General features: G+C 41.1%; 1 protein-coding gene across 4 annotated transcripts in view; it reads right to left on the bottom strand.

Annotated features, from left to right (window-relative positions):
• Positions 1-24,727, bottom strand: part of LOC138746469 (neurabin-2-like) — a 177,601-nt gene that overhangs the window by 64,223 nt on the left and 88,651 nt on the right. For all 4 annotated transcript variants that reach the window (XR_011346979.1, XM_069904658.1, XM_069904659.1 and 1 more), the window contains exons 3-4: positions 3,939-4,071; positions 2,001-2,121 (exon numbers count right to left, since the gene is read on the bottom strand). Coding sequence is in view for 3 of the 4 variants with exons in the window: in XM_069904658.1 (XP_069760759.1) it covers positions 2,001-2,121; positions 3,939-4,071 (254 nt within the window). In the remaining variant the exon portion in view is untranslated. The remainder of the gene's footprint in view (positions 1-2,000; positions 2,122-3,938; positions 4,072-24,727) is intronic.

The raw sequence follows: 24,727 nt of genomic DNA, 5'->3' as shown, positions 1-24,727 counted from the left end.
CCTTTTCAAAGATAACCAACAGTGAAGTAAACACATTAACCTAATAGTTAGGTACAATCAGTAAACTTCCTTCTTGGTTTAAAATGTGAACTTCGAAATTCTGGCCACAAACAACATGAAACTATATTGTCAGGTAGATTTTTGGCCCGCTCTGTGTGTGCTAAAAGGAATGAGGATGCATCTTCTGAAATAGAACATTACAGCCCTGCACAGGCCCTTCGGCCCATGATGTTGAGCTAATCCATGTAAACCTAAACCTTGGTCTTGTCCAAATGTGAGACCTTTTTGGGTGCCTATAAGTAATTTTTTTTAAATCAGGTCACAGGAGCTGTTTTTCCGTAAAATCCTGATCTGTTTTTATTTGGAAATATTGAAGGTACAACTCTTAAATTGAAATAATCAATTTATCAATTGACATTTGTTAAATTAGCATTAGCATTTGTGAGAAAATTACTTGGAAATTGGATATATCTTTAACATTGGCAAGGTGGCAGACTGAAATTCAAAGTTGTATTCCTTTGGAAAATTTACAATCTAAGAAATAAATATTTTGTTGTAGCCACTGGAATCACAGTGGACAAGATGAAATAACCACACAAGGCATTTTTTAAGTGACTCAAAATGCGTGCAACCATTTAAAAGCCCGAATGACGCTCATGTCCTCACACACTGACATCACATAGCCGGTTCGATGCCTTATGGGAGCTGTAGTGCCACCATAGTGCCGCAAATTTGGCACCTGTATACTCAAGCCCTGCAGAATTCTCCTCTATATGTTTGTGTTAGAACTGATGAGTTGTACTGCATGATATCCCTCTCTGTAATCCAAGATCTTTTGTTTCATTTTTTTTTAATATACATTTTTTTATTTTTCAATTTGTATTTTTTTTTCTTTTTCTTTTTGGGTGGGAAGTTGGGGTTTTGGGGTGGGTTGAAGATCATCATGTATATAATCAGTTTGTTCTCTTTTTGATATCTGTATATTATAATATTTGTAGTTACTGCATGTATGGAGTATTAAATAAAATATTCAAATACAAACCTTTCCTACCACACACCCATAACTCTTCATTTTTTCTCGCATACCCAAGAGTCTTCTGAATCTCCCAACTATGTCAGCCTCCTCCACCACCCCGAGCAATGCATTCCAGGCACCCACCACTCTCCTCTGACATCTCCCTAAAACTTTTCTCCAGTCACCTGAGATGTGCTCTGCCACTTCCACAGAATTTAATGTTCGGCCCGCGAACATTACTGGACACTTGAAGAAGCAAGTCTTCACGCTGCACTAAGAGGCCGACCGGACCAGTCTCAGGCCACAAACGGTCCTGGAAGGACTCACTTTGATCCCTTCCTAATCTCTGCCAGCAATGATCCTCTGCCTCATTCACAAGATAAATTGTCTCTTTTGAACCTCTCAATAGCTCACACCAGACTGATCACAATCCCAACCACACTCATCCATTCTGATGATGACCTACTTTGCTTTTCCTACAACGTCCTTTTTATGATAACCACCTTGCAACCTTGAGTTCCTCTTCATTTCTACAATGGCTGAGCATGTTTTAATGTGTGAGTGCTGTTCCTATGCTTATAACCTAGTTTACAATAGAAAACTGCACTAGGGAACTCAAGCACAAAGCATTTTATTTCACCCCCTACCACTCTTTTACCCCATCCACGTGGAGAACACACCACCTTAATCTACACCAGTAAACCCATCATCCTAGCACAATATTACCTCTAAATCTAGGTCATTTTAGAAATGAATTTGTAGGTACCTAAACATCTCAGCTTTCACTAAGAATTTGTGAACATTTTTCACTGCATTCAAACATATTTTAAAAAATGTTAATTCTTTTCCAACTCAAATATCCAAATCAAGAGTCACATTTGGTCCTCATGACTGACTGATTGTCAAACATTAGCATCTATGCTGTACTTTAAAGTGCACAGATTTGACAGAAATTAGATCACGAATTACAGGCACCAATCCACACCTGCCATCTCTGTGAGCAGCTCCCTCTTCGGTTACTGTCTTCACAAATATTCCCAGCTTTTCCAATCCCATGTCTGCTCCAGCTCCCATTCCGATGATGCTAATACCCAGGCCGTCACCATCTACAGGAAGGAAAGAGATTTGTTTCAGTTTACAACCCATCTTACATTTCAAAAGAGACTTTTAAAGTGGGACACAGGAGGACAAACTTTCAAGAGTCTGGTACCGAGGTGTTTGGAGAAGGCTAAACGAGGTGTCTAACAGCACTGTCAAATAGACAAGTTTTGAAACTGAAAGTACACAACCAACGTGTCAGAAAAGATCAGGAATGAAATTCCAGGATATTTCCGAGCGGTTCAGAAGCTTGTTGAACTTTTGGTCCTCTGAGGCCTTTCCATTCATTATGTCCACAGCCCTATTGGTAACGGTATTTCAGCTACTTGTTACACGTGGGGAAGTTCTTTGCCTCCACCATCCTTTCATGATGTAAATCCCATCACTTGTGCAATTATATGCTTTTACTCAGTTTTCTTTGTTGCATTTCTACCATATCTGTTCCGACACTGACCTCCCAGGTAACACAACAAGTTCATTCTTCCTTCTCTGCACAGCTCTTCACAATTTTATTCACCTTGTTCAAAAGAAATCCACCTTGGGCTGGACAGCTTCCCTGACCCCACCCTCCCCCATATAATTATAATCTCCATTCCTGGTAACTTTACAAAATATTGTATACTATCATATTCTGCAAGTAATATGTTAACCAGAACTTTACACAGTACCACAGACTTGGTTATCTTGTGTTTCATACAGCGAGATCTCTCTGCTCTTATGTATTATACCTCAACCTGCCTGTTCTCTTTCCTGCCTATATCCAGCTGACCCATTCCACTCTGTCACGCACAAACCTCCCTGAACAAACTGTACCATCCTTAATGAACTTCTATCTCTATAAAAGGTGTTTTAGGGTGATCTCAATATTTTTTCCAACAAATTTTAGAGCACACAGTTAGCACAAGGCTATGACAGTACCAGCGACCCAGCACTGTCTTTAAGGAGTTTGTACGTTCTCCTCGCATCTGCATGGGTTTCCTCCCACCCTTCAAAACGTATGGGGGTTGTAGGTTAATTGGATGCATTTGGGTTGAGTGGGCTCATGGGCCAGAGGGGCCTGTTACCATGCTGCATGTCTACATTTAAAAAGAAATTCTCACTGTATTGCCACACTTATGGTCTGCAGCTACAGGGCATATCTCTTTCTTGTTTTGTAACCAATTTTACCACATCAGCAAATTTCTTCCACTCCCACACCACGTCTGGAACCAAAGAACTTTAGAAACATTATACTCAGACACTTCTTCCAAAACCCAAGGACTTGTGTCATATCTGCGTGCTCATTCTCATGGTTTCTCATTCCCTCCCTGCCTCCAAATGCTAATGCTCTCTGGGAACATACAATCCAAATCACAAATATACCGTGGTAATGGCCCAGCTGAAGGTGGTTGAAGACAGACTTAGTGGAGGCGTTGCACCGGAAGAAACTCTACCAGTGACTTTAACATGAGGAATGAATTTGGTCTGCAACATCCTTGTGGTGCATTAAAATATGTAAAATAGTTTTTATTCATTACAATTTTCTGTCAAAAGTCTTAATGAGATAATAACTTTTTAACTAAACTTCCGTGAAATCACAACACAATGAGTAATTCGATGTCAAGCTGAGGAATGGAATGAATAGTTACTTCTGCTGATCAATATTGAAACCTTTTTGCTGATCGTTATATTTCTAGTGTGGGCAGCCAGATCAATGGCATAATGTTCTGCTCACAGCATAATAACCATGTATCAAAATCAAAGTGCATTTTGATCAATCTAAATACTTATTATTTTCAATCTAAGCACGAGGTCTGCAATTTCCTCAGAGTTTGATAATGAATACCCTTTTCCAGTTCCACAGGAAAGAGATCCAGCCTTTCCACTCTTTTTTCCAACTCGTACTCCGCTGAAGCTGCCATGGGATCCACGTCGTCATTGCGCCTGTCGTAGTCTTCATTGGAGTAAGTGGTGAACACCTGAAAAACAAAAACCAGGAGCACTTTAGTTTTGTGTTCAATGCATGACATCCCATAATCATCAATATGTCTGCAAAATGTAGCACTTTGAAGCACCCTGCTAGATAGTTGGGATCGGACTTATCAGCCACAAACGAGCCTGCAGCTGACGTGGACATTTACCCCCTCCATAAATCTTCGTCCGCGAAGCCAAGCCAAAGAAGAAGAAAGAACACAAGTCCACTCAAGATTTAAACACGAAAGTCTGTAGACACTGTGAAGTATATTGTGGGAGAAATTCAGTAGGTCAAATGGTGTACTTTATAGAGTGAATAAAAAGATACTTAACCAATGTTTCAGGCTTGAGCCTTTCATCAAGGTGTCAACTTAAGATATTTCCACTTTACGTCTAATCCCACTGCCTCACTTCAGCAGAGAATCATGGGGAGATATTTTCTGATCACTCCAAAATAGTTACCAGTGCATAGTTTTGTTTCAATCGGACTAAAAGAGCTGTTTCTTTTGTGTGCCATCCTTTCCAAAATCACAAACACAGACGGTGCAAAATGATGAAATAAAAGCAGCAAATGGACATGACTCAGGAGATCAGGCTGCACTTCAGACAAGAGAAACAGAATTAATGTTTCAGATTCAATTATTAGATTTAAATTGGACTTGTTTACTACTGCCACAGGTACCGACAAGCAGTGAAAAAAGTTGGCAGGCTCCAGTGCCACCTTGCATAAAAAAGTGCCGTTTCAGACAGCAAGTAGTTGAGGTTTAAGCTGTCCCCCACTTCCATTCCCCCTCTCCCCCAGCAGCCAGCCTGCTCTCCACTGCAACTCCTGGACCCCTGGTCCCAAAGTCATCAGTACCAATGCATGTCTCACTGCTCCACGTGGTTGAACCCATAACCTTCTGGCTCAGTGATGAGAATGGTATCATTGAGGCAAGACTGAATCAGAGTTCAGAAATTTCCTTAAAATGGAATTCAAACTACCACTACTCTTTAATCTATTCTGCCTCCCACTAGATCAATAAGTAATTATAACATCATGTTTAGAAATTATATATCATTTTACCGAGACGGTCATGGAATGAGAACTGTCGTCCAGGGTGAAACTTCACTAGAACAAACATTTTTTTTTTTAAATTCTGACAGCTTTTTCTGAAATATTTTCATTATTTTGCAATGAATGTGTTGCTGACAAGACAAACATTGAAGGCATATTCTTAAATGTCCTTGAGATAGCGGTAGGAATTTACCTACGATTTGTAGCAGCGGTTATGATGTAGGACCTAGGACCTCCTACTGTGCTGTTGGGTGGGATGTTCTAAGGCTTTGCTTTGATTGAGCCACAGTTTGTTACAAATTAATAAACCCTTATTCGTACTAACAAAGGAATAGCAATGGAAAATTCAAAATAATCATTTTTATTAAACCATTTAATAACATAACATTTCCTACTTATCGTGTGTGTGTGTGTGTGTGTGTGTGTGTGTGTGTGTGGAAGTCCAATTTCAAATTTCTTCTCAACTTTAGGATTCTTTTTTACAATGCAGTTCTGAAGGAATTATGAAGCACTTTTAAATATTATATTTTCAAATCTCGTTCAACTCATGATTCACTTGATGAGCTGTTTTGCACGGAGATATTCTTCAAACAGGAGTGACCATTTTCTGGGCACAAATGATAAATGTTCTTACTTATTTAAAAGTTGCTTTCGTTCTATCTACTGCGAATAGGATAATGCAAGACCTGTCTTTCCAGGAGGTCAAGTTTTCTATCTTCTTCCGTTTTCTTCCACAATGAGACTGCAGTCTTTACTTTCAAAAGAAGTGGGCTTACTGATTTCCAGGAATAACATGGGCAGTTTTTTTTCCCCCCTATGCAGGAAATATTGCTGCTGGTCAGTTCTGCATCGTAACAGAATGGCAGGTTTGCTTCAACTGAACTCTTTGTCTCTCATTTCAATAATATATATTTTGGCATATCTCTCATGTCACATGGTACGTGACATCATTTCTGTCTTTGATGTTCATAATGTCTCTTCACACTGATGTGTTAAAAACACCCAAGTCCAGTTATGCATGTGTGATGTCAGCTCACATTTTGAGAGCAAAATGGCCGTGCGTTTATATAGGTGCTTCTGAAATGACACCTATTCTTTTTAGTATCTCAAGAACCATCATAAATCCTTTAATCTCTTGGCTTCAACAGCAGTCAGCAGCCATTCCGCCTTTCAAACTGGCTTTTGTGGAATTATGGAGTTTAAAATACAAATGTGTTTGACGATGCAGAAGCCAATGACCAGCTGCAAAATATCATGTGCGTTTGTTTCCTTGACCACCAAAACTAACTTATTAAAACCACATCTGGATAACATATAGTTTCAACATTAAACTAAGGATTAAAATGAATACAGATCCATTACAAGTGATACATTTCAATCAGGGTGATGCGTTGCTTGGCAGGGAAGCTCTATACCCATTACTCCATGTGATGCACGTTGAAAGAACCAAAGACTTGTTGATCCAAACCAAGGCTTTTGTGAACCAAAGACTGGAGCATATCACAAGTAGGTCAACCAGTCCAGATGACCTGGTCTGGCTAGGAGCCATCCTTGAAGACCTGCCAGTAGGTCCTCTCAGCCAATCACAGTCATCCTACACGACCATCTGTACATATACACATTGGTGATATCACACTCCAGTCCTGGATGGCAGAGATCATAGCTTTGAAAAGTGCTGTGTGACGAGCCCAAAGGACCCCAAAATTCAGCAGCACTAGACATTCACCAAGACAAGTAGTTTTTAAAACAAAAGTTGTTTTTAATCAACTTTAAACATGAAAATAGAATCAAACTTTAACTTATCTCTATACTTAACTAACCCAAATTAACCCCCTTCTAATTCTGTGCGCGTGTATGATGGGTTTGTAAATTTAAGAAATGTTCTTTGGTTCTTGAGGTTATAATAAGATCCAGCAGTAGGGAGAATGTGCCAGTCCACACTACCTTAGATCTAAGCATGCCAGTTTATTGGAGACTTTACTGTAGATGTGCCAACATTTTCAGGAATAGCTGTGGAAGTGGCGTCTGTGTTATTACAATCTCAAACTCAGAGGCAGCTGAAAGAATGTGACAGGATTGCAACTGTTCCTGGTTAATCTATTTAGTTGGAGTTTAAAAAGAGCAATCTCTTGATCCAACTAAAAATCATATCATATTTTCTTTGGGAGGCATCTACATTTCCGTGCGTAGTTAAGCAAAATAGCAGGAATATCCGTACTCTCCTTTGCATGGTTGCAAAATGCTTCACTGTCGCCATGGTGAGGCAGTTACCAAGGTTACACCTTCTGATAGAGGAGAGGACCATTCGAATCACTGCAAGTCTCAGCTTAGCAAATCCTTGACGCTAGTGGTGGATGAAACCCAGGCTGAAATCAGAATGACTGGAACAGAGAGAATCGTTATCATTTGTGAGTGATGTAATGCAAGGTGCATTTCATGCTGGTTTAAGGAAGAGGAAGAGGTGACTTTAAAACCCTGGGCTCATTCAATCCACTATCAATTATTTGCAATCGTACAATTACAACTCCAGTCAGTATCATTTGAAGGGTTGCCACATTTCTTGACCAGTATTTTGTTTTTCTTTAAATAAGTAATTTAAGTCCTCCATTTTCATATCATTGTAAAAGGCGGGCTAGTGGCAGTGTACTCCAGAAAAATTGACAATACTGCTACCTAAAACGTGTCCAAAGCTCACTTTATGATTTGAGTACAACACCTATCCCAGGTTCATCCAAGACTGGGCTGTTTAGGCGTGTGCTTTGGAGCTTCTCAATATAATCCATACAATTTCTGCCAAAGTTCCCACTGATTTAATTATATTTCAAGAATCTAACATCAACTAAGCTTTTAATAAAGGATTTATTAACATGCACCAGTCATGAAATTTGGTCTTTTGTGGCAGCGTCATAACCATCTTACGACATTACTATATAAAATAAAATGATAAGAATAAAAGGGCCCGAAAAGTAAGGCCATGTCTTTGGTTCACTGATTATTCAGGAATCTGATGGCAGCAGGAAAGAAGCCGTCCTTGTGCCGCTGAGCGCTCATCTTTAGGCTCTGACGATAGCAGAGTGAAGAGGGCATGGAGTGGGTGATGGGGTTCTTTTTTAAGACACCGCCTCATGTAGATGTCCTCAATGGAGTGAAGTCTGGTGCCTGTGATGCCACAGGCCAAGTTAACAACCCTCTGGAGTTCATTCTTGTCCTGAGAGTTGGCACCTCCATACCAGGCAAACAGCCAGAATGCTCTCCATTCTACAGGTAAACCTGTAGAAGTTTATGAGAGTCTTCAGTGACAAACTCAACCACCTCAGACACCTTACAAAGTGTAGCCACTGGCGAGCCTTCTTTGTGATTGCTTCAGCGTGGAGGCTCCAGGACAGATCCTTGGAGATGTTGACACCCAGGAATTAACCATTGCTGTTTCCAATTCTCTTAGAAAAAAAAAACCAGAGAATATCAAGAACTACAGTTTGTGGATAAGGTTTAAAAAGGCTGAGTGACCCAAGCGACATAGGCTGATAGTCTAGTTCCCACTTTTCAGGTGAGGGAAAAAGCTGGCTCACCTTATGACTGAACAGAACAATATCTTAAACAAAATCCCACAACTTTTATGACCCATCGTCCTCCTTTAACCGAAGGCTACAACCCCACACCAAAAACAAAATTAATGGATCATCCAGTACCGTTTGTGTGGTCCTGCTGCGCTCAAGACAGCCGCAAGTCTTTGTCACATCATTTCAGCCTGTTGCATTAACCATGTAGAAGTCTCTGATGGGGGGAGGTGGTCACATGCCTCTGTTTCTAGGTTGTGAGAGGACTCATCCAGATACATTCGGCTCCATGCTCAGTCTAGAGTGCATTAAAACTTTAGCTCCTGCTCCAAATGCGATGACTGCCTTTTGAGGCCTTGAGTAGACCTGCATATTTTTCAACGCTAATCATATTTGAGCAAGGTCTCAAACACACATGCACCCCTTTATAACCAAAATGCAGCTGATGACCATCACAGGTGAGACCACAACATGCCACCTGCTTTTTTTTTGTCCTTCCATCAATAAAGAAGGTGAATCACTTCCGGCTCGTAATTAATTGGTTCTTAGAATCCAAAGGCAAGGCCCAGCATGAACGTCTAACCCCATACAAGTGAAAACCCACAGGAAGTGCTAAGACCATTATTTGGCTAATCAGCATCTGAAGGTCTTCAATCTGAAAGGTTAACTCTGTTTTTCTCTCTCTATGTTTGCTGCTGGTCCTGATGAGGATTTCAGGCCTTTTCTGTTTTTTTGTGTGGATTAACAGCAGTTTTGAATATTCATAAATGCAAATCAATGTAAATAAATAACAATTTCTCAATGCTTGCAAATCCAATGTGGATAAAAATGGAAACAATTACAATTCTAAATATTAGACAACATATAAACCACTACACAGAAAATGGTGAGTGTGTTTGGTAGCTGCTTTTAGGATTATTGTGAGATTAAACATAAATTAAAAGCGAGAATATTCAACCTGAATAAAAGAACAAAAGGATATGGCCTAATTTGTAATATAGTTTAGGAGAGATTTACAACGTGATAGGTGATGAGTGCATTGTTCTACGGATGTTAAGCCTAATTTGTTTTTTTTTGTCTGTTATAGTGATTAATTGTTACATTCTACCACAATTTTGCCAAGATCATGGTTCAAATCAAGTAAATTACCGCAGGAGAGAATCCAAGGTCATACCTTTCTCAAAGAATAAAGCATCATAAAATAGGGGTGCGAGTCGCCAACAGATCTTCCAGTATGCCAAGCCATTCAACATTTTCACAGCTGATCATCACCAGATATAGAAGTAGGCCAATCGTCCCATCAAGTCTCCTTGCTGTTCTATCCATCCTCCCACTCAGCCCCACTCCTCCTCTACAGGTATCAAATACCTGTCAAACTCTGCCTTAAATACACCCAGCAACCCCTCTTCCACAGCCACAGCCCTCTCATTTGCGAGAGAATCGTGTCCCAGAAAGATACAGCACAGAAGCAGGCCCTTTGGCTCACCAATTTTAGCCTATCAACCATCCATCCATTTATATCCTCCCCACGGGGCCATCAATTCTCCCAAGATTCCACAAAGGGCAATATACAGTTGGAATGTGGGAGGAAACGTGTGGTCACAGAAAGGAAGTGCACCAGAGCTCAGCATGTGACCAGCTTGCCTATAACAATTGACGTCTCCAATTATGATCTACACCTGTCAATACAATCTCATCTGTCCATTCCAGCTTTCAGTTCAGTAAGCCTTCCCTGAACTACAGTAAAACCTCTGTAATTTGGCAACCTCAGGCAACTGGCAAAAGAATCATGGATGGTCGTTATTGCGTGCTGAGTAACTAGACGGGTTGGCAGATGAGATAGAGATGGCCTTTGCGAGTGTTAGCTCGCTGTCGTGCAGAAGCACAAATGCCACAAACCATCCTATATTTAATTAATTCCTCACGGAGCATTCCAAAGTTACAGGTCTTCGTCCTGATTTTCAAATTGCTGACGTTTAAGCGGATTGACTTGCCAGACTTTTGGTCTCTAAGATTAAACTTGTGCCTTTCCATAGTCCCGTTTCTCTGTGGATTGTACATTCCCCAGAATTTTCGTTTTAAACATCGAGGTACTCTCTCAACTCAGCCGGGCTGGTAACGAGTTCCCCTTCACGCACTTTGTCTGTGTGCATGAAAGACCTTGCCCTTTCAATGGCTTCTGGGCCTGCCAATATGCTCTGGTTCAAGTACTCTTGCTCAATAATATGCACGTTCTCCACTACATTTCCTTCAAATGCGAACGGGTCAGGCCATCTAATCTGCATTAACCATGTAGAAGTCTCTGATGGGGGGAGGTGGTCACATGCCTCTGTTTCTAGGTTGTGAGAGGACTCATCCAGATACATTCGGCTCCATGCTCAGTCAAGAGTGCATTAAAACTTTAGCTCCTGCTCGAGATACGATGACTGCCTTTTGAGGCCTTGAGTAGACCTGCATAGGAGAGATTGGATGGCTTCAGGCTTGGGACACTCTCGATCCCACTTCTGACACCATGTTCGCTATTGCGTGCTGAATAACTAGACGAGAGGGCAGATGAGGTGAACCGAACAACTTTACTGTACACAATCAAAGAGGGAGAGGGAGAAAGAGAGCCCATAGCATGGCATCTCCTCCCTGCTAGTACCTAATTCAACTAACGCACCCTCGTGAAGCTCGCGCATGCGCAGTGCGCTGTTGTGAGTATGGTGGCTGCAATGTGATTGCTGATTGACAGCAACTGTCAACCACAGAAAATAAATAGGTAAAAAAAATGTTTAAAATTGGCCTGTCTCACTGTTATTTTGCCAATTCATGCAACATGGAATCTCAAGCAACCAGAAAATTCACTTATTCAGCATCTACCAATTCCCCATAGGTGCTGGATACTAGGGCTTTCACGGTACATCTAGACCATTAAATAAGGAAGCCGATAAAGCGCACGATATTCCAGATTTGGTATCGCCAATATCCTATTATAACTTAGAAAAGAATCGCAATAATCACAAAGGATTTTCTTGAGGATAAATGCAGTTTGGACACATACTATATTTCACACTGCTTTAACACAAATCTTCAAAATGTCACGGCCACTTTAACCTCAAATTATGCTCAGACCCAGAGATCCAAATTGTGAGATTCCAAGTTCACAAAGATGGTTGACGAACCAATCCTTCAGTGCTGGGTGTAGTGTGATAAATTTATACTTTGATGATCAGCAATTTCCATCTTTGTGTCTGACTGTTCGACTGAACTAACTTGGGTAGCTGGCAAGATTTGCTTCCCACGTTAAGCATGTAAAACAGTGATTACTTGACGCTGTGCTGGTGCTACAAGCTGTGAAAAATCGAGAGGAAAATAACATCTCTGGCCGTTGTGAAAACAGCGGCCGACTTCACTGGAAAGTTTGGGATTGAGTGTGATCAGTTCACCACCCATTTTATGGCAATGCCAAAGATGGCTTTTCCTTCTGATATATTCACGAAGTAATGAGATTTGAAATCATAATTTTGCACAAGATAAAAATAAGGTCTGAAGTTATGAAATTTAAAACCATGCCGATCTATCCTCACAGGGGCACACAACTTTGCATTCAGCTGAATCTCTCTTGACATTGACGTTTGAACCACGTGTAGCCTTTCCAGATTCCTCACTGCCTGAGGAATCTGAATTGCTGGCTGTGTCTTTCCAAGCTAATGTTTTAGAGTCATTACCAGCAATTAACATTTCAATTTGAAACTCCATCACGTGTATTGTGAAGAATGCCCCACATAGAAGAATTGGTTCAATCTGTACAACAGGAAGCATTCTTTTCAGATAGGGTATTTTAACCTTTTAATCTGGTGTTAACCAAGATGCTGCAGGGTCTAGAGCAGCAGAATTATAGGGAAAGGTTAGACAGGCTGAGTCTTTATTCCCTCAAGCGAAGGAGGCTGAGGGGTGATCACATAGAGGTTTATAAAACCATGAGGGGCATGGACAGAAGTGAAGGTACAGTCTTTCCTCCCCCCCCCCCACCCCCCCACCACCACCCCGGGGATGATGACTCCAGAACAAGAGGGTTTTGGTTGAAGGTGAGAAGGAAAAGATTTTAAGAGGTTCTATTTTCCACTCAGATGGTTGCCCGTATCTGGAATGAACACTTGCAGAAGTGAGCACAAGGACGACGTTCAAAGGACTTTTGGACAGAAGGCCTCAGAAGGAGATGGGCCAAATGCAGACAAATGTTAACTTGGAGGCTGAGGGCCTGTTTTCTTTTTCATTTTTAAATTAGACATACAGCATGATAACAGGCCATTTCGGCCCACAACTCCATGCCGCCCAATTTACACCCAGTTAGTCTACACCCCTGATATGTTTTGAAGAGTGGGAGGAAACTGGAGCCCCCGGGGGAAACCCACACAGACATAGGGTGAATATACCAAACTCGTTACAGACAGCGCAGGATTTGAACCTCTGGCCCGATCGCTGGCATTATAAATGCATCGCGCTAACCCCTATGCCATCTGTGCCGCCCTGTGTTCGGTGTTGTATGGCAATGACACTGCACAGCATCTTCACCATAGAAACATACTTCCATGTGATTGCAAAAGGAAAAATGTTATTTAAAAACATTTTTTTTTAGCTCCTCCTCTGAATGCTTTTGCAGATTGACCTTTTTTGGAAGCACATTTACATCAGCATTGTGCAGCTTTTGCAGACGGTGGAGAGCCATTCTTGTCACATCTGCAGGTTAGTCACACATGGAAGTTTCATCCTTCTTATTTTAAGGTCATGATTAAGACTTCTTTATTTTTAATCATTCTACAAATTGTGGTACTGGAGTGTGATGAATATTAAAGGTTTTTAAATGTTTTTAAGTGTGTGTATGTCAGAAACATTCCCATGCTTTAAACCACTTGACACAACTTAAAAGAACATCCATAATTTGTGAACATTATCTGTGAAAATGTATTATCTATATCTTTAAAATTATTGTCTCTTTTTAATTCAATTCACTGTAGGTATTTTATTATTTTTTTTTTAAGTTGTTTCTGTGGCTGTAAGTACTTGTTCAACCGCACAAGAATTTCAGTGCATATATACATCGAACAACATATATGACAATATCATCTCTAAAGTTAAATGCAGCCAAGCATTACTCAAGAGGTGAAAAGAACTCTAACCAATGTCTTCCTGTGACTGCCTTCCAATTATCCAGAGCAAAGATCAGTCACAACTCATCTCCTCAGCAGGGTATTTCCAAGAAACCAACCGTTCAAGAGTCATCACATCACTCGGTACATCAGTCTGTTCACAATCTTGGTATCGTTAACACTAGCTTTATGTGGGATGGGGAAAAGCTGAGACTGACAAATTCAAATGGCCTAGTCGGTGTTTCTCCTTGTAATTTGATGCCTTCCTATAATGTTATTATTTCTGTTTCTCTTGGTGAGTCTGAAGGAATGCTGCTTGACAAGAGCAGAAGCTTTATTTCATAAACAGATGGATTACCCAACTCCCAAGAGAGGCATCAAAAAGGGCCTATCTACAGGCAATGAAAAATAAAACAATTCGTTCTTCTGAACATTTTCCTCCTTAGTAATATTACAAGACCCCACCTCAGATCACTGGATTGTATACCTCTGGCTTTCCTTTCAACCATCAACTCCTTAGTTTTGATGACATTGAGGGCAAGGCTGTTGTTGGTGTACCATTCAGCCAAGTTTTCAGTCTCCATCCTTTATGCTGGCTCATCCCTATCCATTACACAACCCACTTCCGTATTATTGTTGGGAAATTAGTAGATGGTGTTACTGTTGTATAAAGCTACACATTCGTAGGTGTAAACTGAGTAGAGCAGGGGGCTAAGAACACTGTGGAGGAGAAGTTCTAACCAATCTTCACTGATTGTGGTCTGGAGGTGAGGAAATCCATAATCCAATTACACAGTGGGATGTTAACTCCCAGGTCTTGAAGTTTGCTGGTCAGTTTAGATGGGATGATGGTGTTAAATGCTGAACTGTAATCAAAAAAGAGCACACTGATGTATGCATCTTTGCTGTCCAGGTGTTCTGGGGCTTTGTGTAGGGCGAGTGAGATGGCATCCATCGTAAACCGTTTTCTACTATAGGCGAACTGGAAGGGATCCATGTCACTGCTCCGGCAAGAGCTGATATACTTCATCTTCAGCCTTTCAAAACACTTCATCACTGTTGATGTAAGTGCTACTGGCCGATAGTTGTTAAGGCAGGTTACTGCACTTTTCTTGGGCACCGAACCGCTGTTACAGCACTAGCGACTGTGGTTTGAATTAAAATTTTGTAATTTATGGGAATTAGATGATTAAAGTGAACTTTACATGATTAAAGACCACAATACTACTTTTTTTTTTAAATCAAATTACTTTACATTTTGCACTATCTTTTGTCTTTTAAACAGTGTATTTTTATTGCAGGTGTATTAGTTAGACATTGAAAGATTAAGTCTCAACCTGAAAATTTGCATTTCCAGCATTCGCAATCCCCATAGGTGCTGGATAATGGGGACTTTACTGTATTATTAAATGGAGAGCAAAATACGTGCCAAATAATTTTTTCATCCAGTTTTACTGGGAATTCTGGTTCTCCCCAAGATGACATTATTCCATTAATGCACAGAGTTACTTCTTGAAATCCAACCGAAAACTTGCAAAAGTTGTTAATAAATTATAACAAGTTAATGTTATGTGAAAATAAGTACCATTCCAACTCTGCTCAGGAATGCAATGTACATTCTATTGGTGCAAAATAAAAAATAAACCAGCCAAGATGAGTCTCTACATTGGAGAGATTGGGAAATCACTTCGCTGAGCACATTCGCTCCATCCACCAGTGACAGAGACCTCCCAGTATAGCCAACAATTTCATTCTGTGTCACACTCTCACACCCACATGTCTGTCCATGGCTTTGTGTACTATCCCACCAAGACCACCCGCAAATTGGAGGAACAACACCCGATTTTCCTCACTCTCCAGCCAGATAGCATTAATATTGACTTTTCTGGTTTCTGAAAACCTGCTCTCCACTTTCCCCTCCCCCCCCTTTCCAGTTCTCCTCCCTCCCTTCCCCTAGTCATCCATCCTCCCATTGATTGCTGCTGTCCCCTCCCTCCCTTCTCCACCCCCCCACTCTTTAGTTCGGGTGCCTGCCAACATATTCCCATACCTTAATGAAGGGCTCAAGCCCAAAACATCAGTTATGCATTTTTATCTTTGCTATATATTGGATACTGTTTGACCAGCTGAGTTTCTCCAGCATTGTGTCTTTAACTTTAGGCCAAGATAATTTGTTCTTTTGAAAGCATTTTTTTAAATGGGCAAATATGAAAATGTTAGTGTGAATTGAACTCCAATTAGTAATGGCATGTGATAAAAGCACTATGAAATTGTTTAATTTTGTGGATTTAATGTTCATGGCTTTTCATACAGATATAATGACTATGGCAAAGTTCTGCTTTCTTTGGAATCATTATTGATTATTGATGGTCTGAGTCAACTTTGAACACAGTTTCATTTTTCTGCGGTTCTAATGATGCATGAATTAAGCTGTTAAAACATTCCTCATCATAATTCTGCATTAACCTATTCAACAGCTTCACAGGATTTGTTTTAAAATGAATCAACCATTTATTGCACACAAATGCTTCATTATTAACATCTTCTGTACCTCGTACTCTAATGGAGCACATTTTTTAAGGCAACTGCAATTAATTTAAAACTCAAAATTAGTTTAATTCTTAAAGTCCAGTGTCCACCGGTCAGACATAATCACTTTTCGCCCTTCTGGGTCTCTCTATCACTGCCAGTCATTCTACAGTAGTCTCATCCTTCCTTTCCACACACCATGACAGTACCACAGTTATAATCAGGCAAAAGATTATTCTTGCAATCAGTCTCACACTGTACAATTTGAAGTGGTGCCTTATCCTGAACTGTACTGATAGGTCAATGATGGTGACTCCAGCTGTTTAAAGATGAAGCAACATTTCACTTGTGAATTTGCAAATTGGAGGAACAACACCTCGTCTTGCATCTGGGCACCCTCCAACCGGATGGCATTAACATTGACTTCTCCAGTTTCCAATATGTAACACTACCATTTTTCTTCCCTGTCTCCTTCCCTCTAGTTGTCTCTCCCTTCTTTTTTACCCCTCTGTCTTCTTTCACAGAACCAAAATCAATTCTTACCTTTCCTCTTATCATATCAAATTAACACAGTGGTTCTCAATCTTTTTCTTTCCACTCAAATGCCACCTTAAGTAATCCCTATGTCATAAGTGCTCTGTGATTAGTAAGGGATTGCTTAAGGTGGTATGTGAGTGGGAAGGAAAGGTTGAAAATCACTGCTCTAGACCCAATTGTTACTGAAATATTTTGCTTGAGAAAGATTGTCATTGGTCCATTTCCTATGGAGATATGAAACCATGCACATAATGAGTCAATGAGTGACGATCAAAACAGTGGTTTTCAAACCTTTTCTTTCCACCACATACCACCTTAAGCAATTCCTTATTAATCACAGAACACTTATGGCATAGGGAATACTTAAAGTGGTATTTGAGTTGAAAGAAAAAGGTTGAGAGCCACTGAATTTTGGCTGTTAGGTCTGAACTCCTCCCCCTTTTCCATTCTTCTCCCTTAATCTCTGGCCTTTAATTAAGATGTCTGCCTTCATTTTGCTTGTACCTTGAAGAAGGGCTCAGGCCCAAAATGTCAGTAATCTCCAATGGACGCTGTGAGACTGGCTGAATTCCTCCAGCATTTCTGTATTTTTTTTTTAAGATTATAATCAGTCATCAAACAGACCATCCTTACCAAAATAATTTCTGGAGCAAGGCTAATTGTATGGCTCTTTCAAAGAGGTGACCTCCCTCTGTCAGATTCAAAAGGTCGGCACCAACAGTTATATCTGGAGGAAATGTGTGAAGTCCAGACAGTTCCTGAGCAGCTGTCATGTGTTCTCTGGTGGCAGACCAGAAGTGAAAATGGCACTGATCCAAATTACTTCCCTTCCTACTTTCCGCCAGCTGCAGCCTTACGCCACCCCCAAACATTTCCCGCTTGCCTCCCTTCTCCCTTTAGAATTCTGTGACATGCTAGGTAACGCTACATGCAACCTCGATGACCGATCCCATCCATCCAACACTTTCCCATGCACTCCCCCTTCCAACATCTGGGGCCTCAAATGCTCCTTTCAATTTGGCATACTTCCTGCACGTGCGGTGTGGTCTTCGCAACAATGGCGAGTGTGGAGCGACTGTGCGACCCCTTTGCTCAGCTCCCAATTCCATCTAATTGCTTTCTGTGATTTTATTCCCTGGCCTACACTCGGACTTTTTCTCCTCCATCACTGATGTAAACACAAGGAAAACACATCATCTTTCAACTTGGCAATGTGATTGGACACATAAAACAGAAACACTGGGAGGAACTCAGCAGTTTTCACAATGACTATAGAAGGTAAAGATATATTACGAACATTTCAGCGAGAGAGAGAGAGGAAATGAGGGGCGACCAAGGAAAACTGGAGAAATCAACACTGATGCTATCTGATTGGAGGGTGCCCAGACAGAAGATGAGGTGTTGTTCCTCCAATTTGTAGGTGGTTCCAGTCTGGCAGTGAATGAGATCATGGACAGACATGTTGCCAAAAGAATGGGGTGGGGAACTCAAATGAGTTGCCACAGGAGATCCAAGCTATTGTGGCAGACAGAGTCAAGGTGCTCAACAAAGCGATCTTCCAGTCCACGTCCTGTGTGTCCAATGAGGAGGAGACCACCGGATGCAGTAGATGATCTCTGCAAATTCACAAGTGAACATTGCTTCACTTGTTTGGAGCCATGAATGGTGATGAGGGAGGACATGTGGGCAGAAGGGGAGCACCTCCCGCAGTCACAGGGGTTGGTGCCAAGGGGACGACCCGGTGGGAAGGGAGAAGTGGACGTGGGAGGCACGGAGGGAGCAGTCCCTGCAGAAGGTGGAGAGGGGAGGGGAAGGGAAGATGTGTCTATGTCTGGTGGTAGGATCACATAGTAGGTTGGGGAAATTACATATGATGACATGTTGGATGTGGAGGCTGATGGGGTGGTAGGTTAAGACCAGGAGAATCCTGGAGGTGGAGGGAGCCAGGTCAGATGTGTGGGTAATGGAGGATATGCGGGTGAGGGCCGAGTTGATGGTGATAGAGAAAAAGCCACAATTTTTTGAAGGAGGAGGAGAACATCTCAAAAATAGGCTATTCAGCCCAGCCAGCAAATGCTGGCATTAATTTTAATTTAGACATACAGCACAGTAGCAGGCCCTTCCTGCCCACAAACCCGTGCCACCCAAATACCCCAATTAACCTATGAGTCCAGTTCATTTTAAAATACATTTTTCTTTCAATTTTAAGTAATCCTTATGCCATAGGTGCTCTGTGATTAGTAAAGGGTTGCTTAAGGTGGTATGTGGGAGGAAAGAAAAAAAATTGAAAACCACTGTTTTAATCGTACCTAATTGACTCGTTATGTGCACGGTTTCATAACTCCAAAGGATATGGGCCACCAAAAATTCTTCTCAAGCAAAATATTTCAGTAACAATTGGGTCTACAGCAGTGATTCTCAACCTTCCCTTCCCACTCACATACCACCTTAAGCAATCCCTTACTAATCACAGAGCACTTATGGCATAGGGATTACTTAAGATAACATGTGAGTGGAGAGAAAAAGGTTGTGAACCACTGTTTTAAAGGGAGAAAGCAAACCGGAGCACCCAAAGGAAACTCTCACAGACACAATGAGAACATGCAAACTCCTTACAGTTAGCGCAAGATTCAAACCCGTGTAATAGCATTGTGCTAACTGCGCCGCCCTTAAATTCTGAATTATAACCTAATTTTCTGCTGACAACTAATTTTAATGAAACATGAACTGAAGACACTAGACAGTCAGTAGGGTAGGCAGCCTCTGTGGAGAAGGAAAAAATATAAACTTACAATGAGGGGTCTTCACCCAGATCAATTTGCAATCCAATTGCAAATTGAAGGGCATCATACTGATGGGCATGTACTTAAAAAAAAATTAAAGATATTAACATAGTTCTCGCCACTTCCTTTTCACTAAGACCCAAAGCCTATTGGAAACGACAAAGTATTTGTGAACTTTTGCCATTATTGGAATTACTTCCTTACAAAATAAAACTTTATTCATAATAAAAATATATGCAAATAGAATACACAGAGCAAAACTCTTTACATTTTTGGTGAGATTCCTTTTATGCCTTTAGTGTTACTGGTTCTATAAACAGCAGTGTTTGCATTTTTTTTGGACAAAACATCTACGCCACTCAGAGTGGCACCAGATTCAAGGACAAACCAGCTACAATTTGTGTGGAGTTTGAGGAGATTCGGTATTCACTGAAGACTCTCAAAAACGTCTACCGGTATACTGTGGAGAGCATTCTGGCTGATTACATCACTGTCTGGTACAGAGGTGCAAACGCTCACGATGAGAAAAAAACTCCAGAGTTGTTCATTTGGCCTGCGACATCACAGGCACCCGTCTTCACTCCATCAAGGACATCTACAAGAGGTGGTGTCTTAAGAAAGTCGCCTCTATCCTCGAGGATCCCCTACCTGATGGTAGTAGTGTGAAAAGGGTCATGCCCTTTTCACACTGCTGCCATCAGGGAAAAAGGTACAGGAACCTGAAAACAAGCACTCAGCAAAACAAGGGCAGCTTCTTCCCCTCCGCCATCAGATTGTTGAACGAATAATGAACTATATAGACAATATCTTATTTTGTCTTTTTCTTGCACTGTTTTAATTTATTTTGTAAGGTGGTTTAAATAAAAGTTTTCAATGTGGTGCTGCTACAAAACAATGATTTTCATGACATGTTCATGACTAAAAAAATCTGTTTCTGGTTCTGAGTTTCTTTCCTGCCATCACCAAGCTCCTGAATGATTCCTGCACATGTAAAATAATACTGCTTTTCTCTGTACTAACTGATTTCTCTGTGTATTTCTTCACTCTCTACTGAGGTTTTAACTGCTGTACTACATATGGGTTGAAAAGCTAGACTTGCCCCAAAGCAAATTTTATCACTGCATCTCCATGCATGCCACAATAATCTACGACTTGAACTTATGTGGACTTCTTGGGTGATATCATCTTTTGTTGCTTGAGGGACCTCCCCATGAGACTCAGCCCCTCAACATCCAGTAGCTGAACCCAACTGGACTGTGTTCCTTCGGCACAGACACTTTGCCTTACTTGCACCAGGTTTCAGTGCATCCCTCAGTATGAACTCCTGCAAGTTCAGAATGAGTCAGTCAGCAGCACTCCTTACTAACATCACCGTGCTAGAAGACCAACAAGCTTCAGGCGGATCAAAGCAAGTCTTTCACAGAGTTAATGATCTTCCAGCAGATGTCTGCCTCAGATTGGGTCTCTGGCCCAACCGCTACCATAGATTGGGATGAACCACAACAAGAACCTTGCATTCTTCTTTAGACCCTCTTACCAAATTCACAGTCTGACAGTGGTTTTCTTTAAGACGGGGGCATCTATGATCAGCCGTGGCCATGAGTCGTTGCAGGCTCCAAGGAATCAGAAGACTGGTGCAGGGCACCAGAAAACTGGGAGGACACCTCCAGTTTGAGAAGGAGAAAAAAGGAGTCGACACATGGGAAAGTGACCACAGCAGATCAGTGAGGGGTTCTACAGCTGAAGAACACACAGGCAGTAGGTTGTTCGAACTTAAGGCGAGGAACCCATGCAGGCAGCACCTGCTGGCAATTGCAGTGGAGGGATTCATGCCAGGGTGGCGGACAGCTAAAGACTGGCTGAAAGGGCACCAGGTAATGGAACCCAGGTGCCAAGGGTGGTGAAGATTTCCTGATCATGTCAGAGATTCGTATCTAGAGCTCGGGTTGCCGATGGTTTGGACTGGACTATGTAAGGCGGCGAGGGATGTGACAGTGCTGGAGGCAAGTCCACGGGTATTCGGGCAGTCTGACTGTAAGAGGCGCTTCTGTCAATAGTGAATCTGTCTGCCTTATTGCAGACGAAAGCAAATTCTGTATAATATTACACTGTTTTTATTCATGTCCGTTCAGCATGGGCAATCATGTCTCTCCATCCATTACGGTCTCTGACCCTCCAAATTGTAGTTGTTGCCTCCCCGTTTCTAACCACAATGTTAATCCATCTATCATTTTCATTCTCTGTCTGTCTCAGCTTTCTAGGTCTAATATATCTTTTCGCATGATGTGTCCAAAGAATTTTGATAGCTGTTTTCTTATTAAGTAATGTACGTTTTGATTTTGTTCTCGAACTTTTGTTTGTTATCATGTCCGCATATGATATACATGACATTCTTGTGAGAAATCACATCTCTGCTGCACCAATTCTTTTTTCCATTGCATTTGTGATGGCCCATGGACCATCACAAACTGTCTTTAATACATGTCAAAGTAATTTTGAATCTTGAATAAAATTCGTCTTTAGTCAATGTGCATTAGGAGTAAAATTGCAACTATACAACATGGATTTGACAAGGAGGGCTCATCTCACTGCCCACCAAGCAAGGTCCTGGTACTTATTAGTGAGTTGTGGCTGTGAGGCATTCTGTCAGGTTGTTTGGATAATCTGCTCAGGGAAGCACCCCACAGTATCTACGGAGTTCCTGTGCAGTGTTCGGAGGACATTCTACAGCAATCAGGGCCTGACGGAATGGTGCTTGTTTTGAACATAATTTCAGGGATCTGTAGTGGAAATTTTAAACAACACAGTGATGTGCGATGGGGTGCTCTACACCATGAAGTGACTTGATTGTACCCACCCACTGTGATCAAGTCATTGCCACAGTGAACGTGGGTGCCACAGATCACAGCATCTAGTGTGCAGAACCTGTACTCTTTCTCAGTGCTGCTAGATTATAAAAGGTCAGAGCCCATCAATCAATTTTGGAACTTGATAAAATAAAAATCAATGTCTCAACAGGAATCCTTGAATTCAGAAGATGTTTGTGGGATCTGCTCGTGTTCAACTTGGAGTGAAAGTATACAGTCATTCAATCTGAATCTTGCCAGTTGTCAGAAATATGTTCATGAACATTGACGATATTACCAAATGTGAAAATAATGCAGACAATCAAGATGCAGGCAAGGATGAATCCCGCCAGAATGCACTTTCTGCGCTTTCGGTTCAAACAAATCTGAACTTGTGAGTGGCAGAGGATTTTCTACAATGACCTATTTAATGAATTAAAAGTTATAGTTAGGACACAAAGTTTTCACATTTATTAATCTCTGAGGTAAGGTAGTAAAGTCTCACTTTGCATTCAACCTGAAAGGGACACTAAGCTTCAAAGGCACTTTCAAATTTTACTTGATTCGTTAGAAATGTAAAGTAATTAAAAAAAAACAAGCCAACATCTCACAAGGACTTTAATCCCATACAATAGCCCCAGAAAATTTCTTTAAAATCGGTTTTTCAAATCTTGTGTCAGTATGAAATTTTGACAACTCCGTTAGTTCTGTTCGAGTGGGAAGCATTACTTCTGCCAATTTGATCTTTATCAAATTACTATTGGGTCATTGTTAAGACAATGCAAACATACAAGCAGAAAATGTAGCAAGTGAACAGCTGAAAGTACCACAAGTAACTTGTTCATTAAATTGCTCAATTTGTTGATGATTATAGGTCTTCATAACCAGGAATTAAGTGGTATTATCAATGACAATATTCCTTTGTACAGCCACACTGCAAAGATGACTGTATTTGATGAATACAGTTCTCTTAGGGAGACACAGTTAGCACTACACAGTTACAGTGATTGAGACCAGGGTTCAAATCTGGCACTGTCTGTAAGGTACATTCTCCCTATGTTTGCATGGGTTTTCCCTTGGGGCTCCAGTTTCCTCCCACCATAGGTACTGGGGGCTGTAGGTTGATTGGGTGTAAGTGGGCGGCGCAAGCTCATGGGTTACGGTGCTGTATGGCTAAATTTAAATGACTACTACCCTTCTTTGTGCTACAAGCAAAAGATCTAAACTATCAACATCGGACAAAGATACAACGGTGCTTCCTTGTATGATACTGCCATCTCTCTCATTTCTCCGGCGAGTTTTCTGATAGATTCCAGGCCTAAATCATTTCCTTCATTAGGGATTGGTGGGGCTGTAATGGGTCAAATACCCTCTGCTACACAGAGTCCTTTTCACAGCACACAGCAAATTCGAGGATTTATGCCATTGGGTCAATTTGATGGAATGTTAAACAGTACAATAACTTGATTATACTCCGCAAGATGTACTGAATTCAGAGCTGCAAACACTTATCAGCTAACAATTTGTGCATAGAACCCACAAGCGACCATCACACAGAGGATCAACCTTGATGGAGATGAACATCTGAGGAACTATATCTACTTCTAATTGTTATTTCTGCAACTTTCAGGTGTCTTTTTTTAATATCATTAAGATAAATGCTAAGTTTGCTTGGGTAAATGTATTCATCTTCCACTGTTTGTTCCGCATGTTCACAACATGTATACTCATTGGAAGCAGTTTGAGAGTCGTCCAAATGGCTACTGTGTCCCCGAGGCTTTCTTTGTCCAGCATGGGAGGAATGTGGGATGCATTCATTATCTAATTGCTTATCCACATAATCACAAGACATTCTAATACAAGTCGTATCCTCACCCTTTTTATGGCTTTCACCTGCTCACAGTTAATGGGTCTCCTTACCCGTGAAGCAGTCAAGTTTAGTTGGTTTCTTCCCTACTTCTCTCCTACCAACTAAATAAAAAACATTATAGAGAAAGGTTAAACAAGCTAGGTCTTTATTCCTTGGAGCGTAGAAGGCTGAGGGGAGATTTGATAGAGGTTTTTAAAATTTTGAGGGGGATCGATAGAGTAGATGTGGATAGACTTTTTTCCCATTGAGGATAGGGGAGATTGAAACAAGAGGACATGAGTTAGGGGGCAAAAGTTTAGGTGCAACACAAGGGGAAGCTTCTCTACTCAGAGAACGGTGTCTGTGTGGAC

This window comes from Narcine bancroftii, chromosome 12 (assembly GCF_036971445.1).
Source record: "Narcine bancroftii isolate sNarBan1 chromosome 12, sNarBan1.hap1, whole genome shotgun sequence".
Taxonomy (NCBI): domain Eukaryota; kingdom Metazoa; phylum Chordata; class Chondrichthyes; order Torpediniformes; family Narcinidae; genus Narcine; species Narcine bancroftii.
This window is presented reverse-complemented; position numbering and strand designations above follow the sequence as displayed.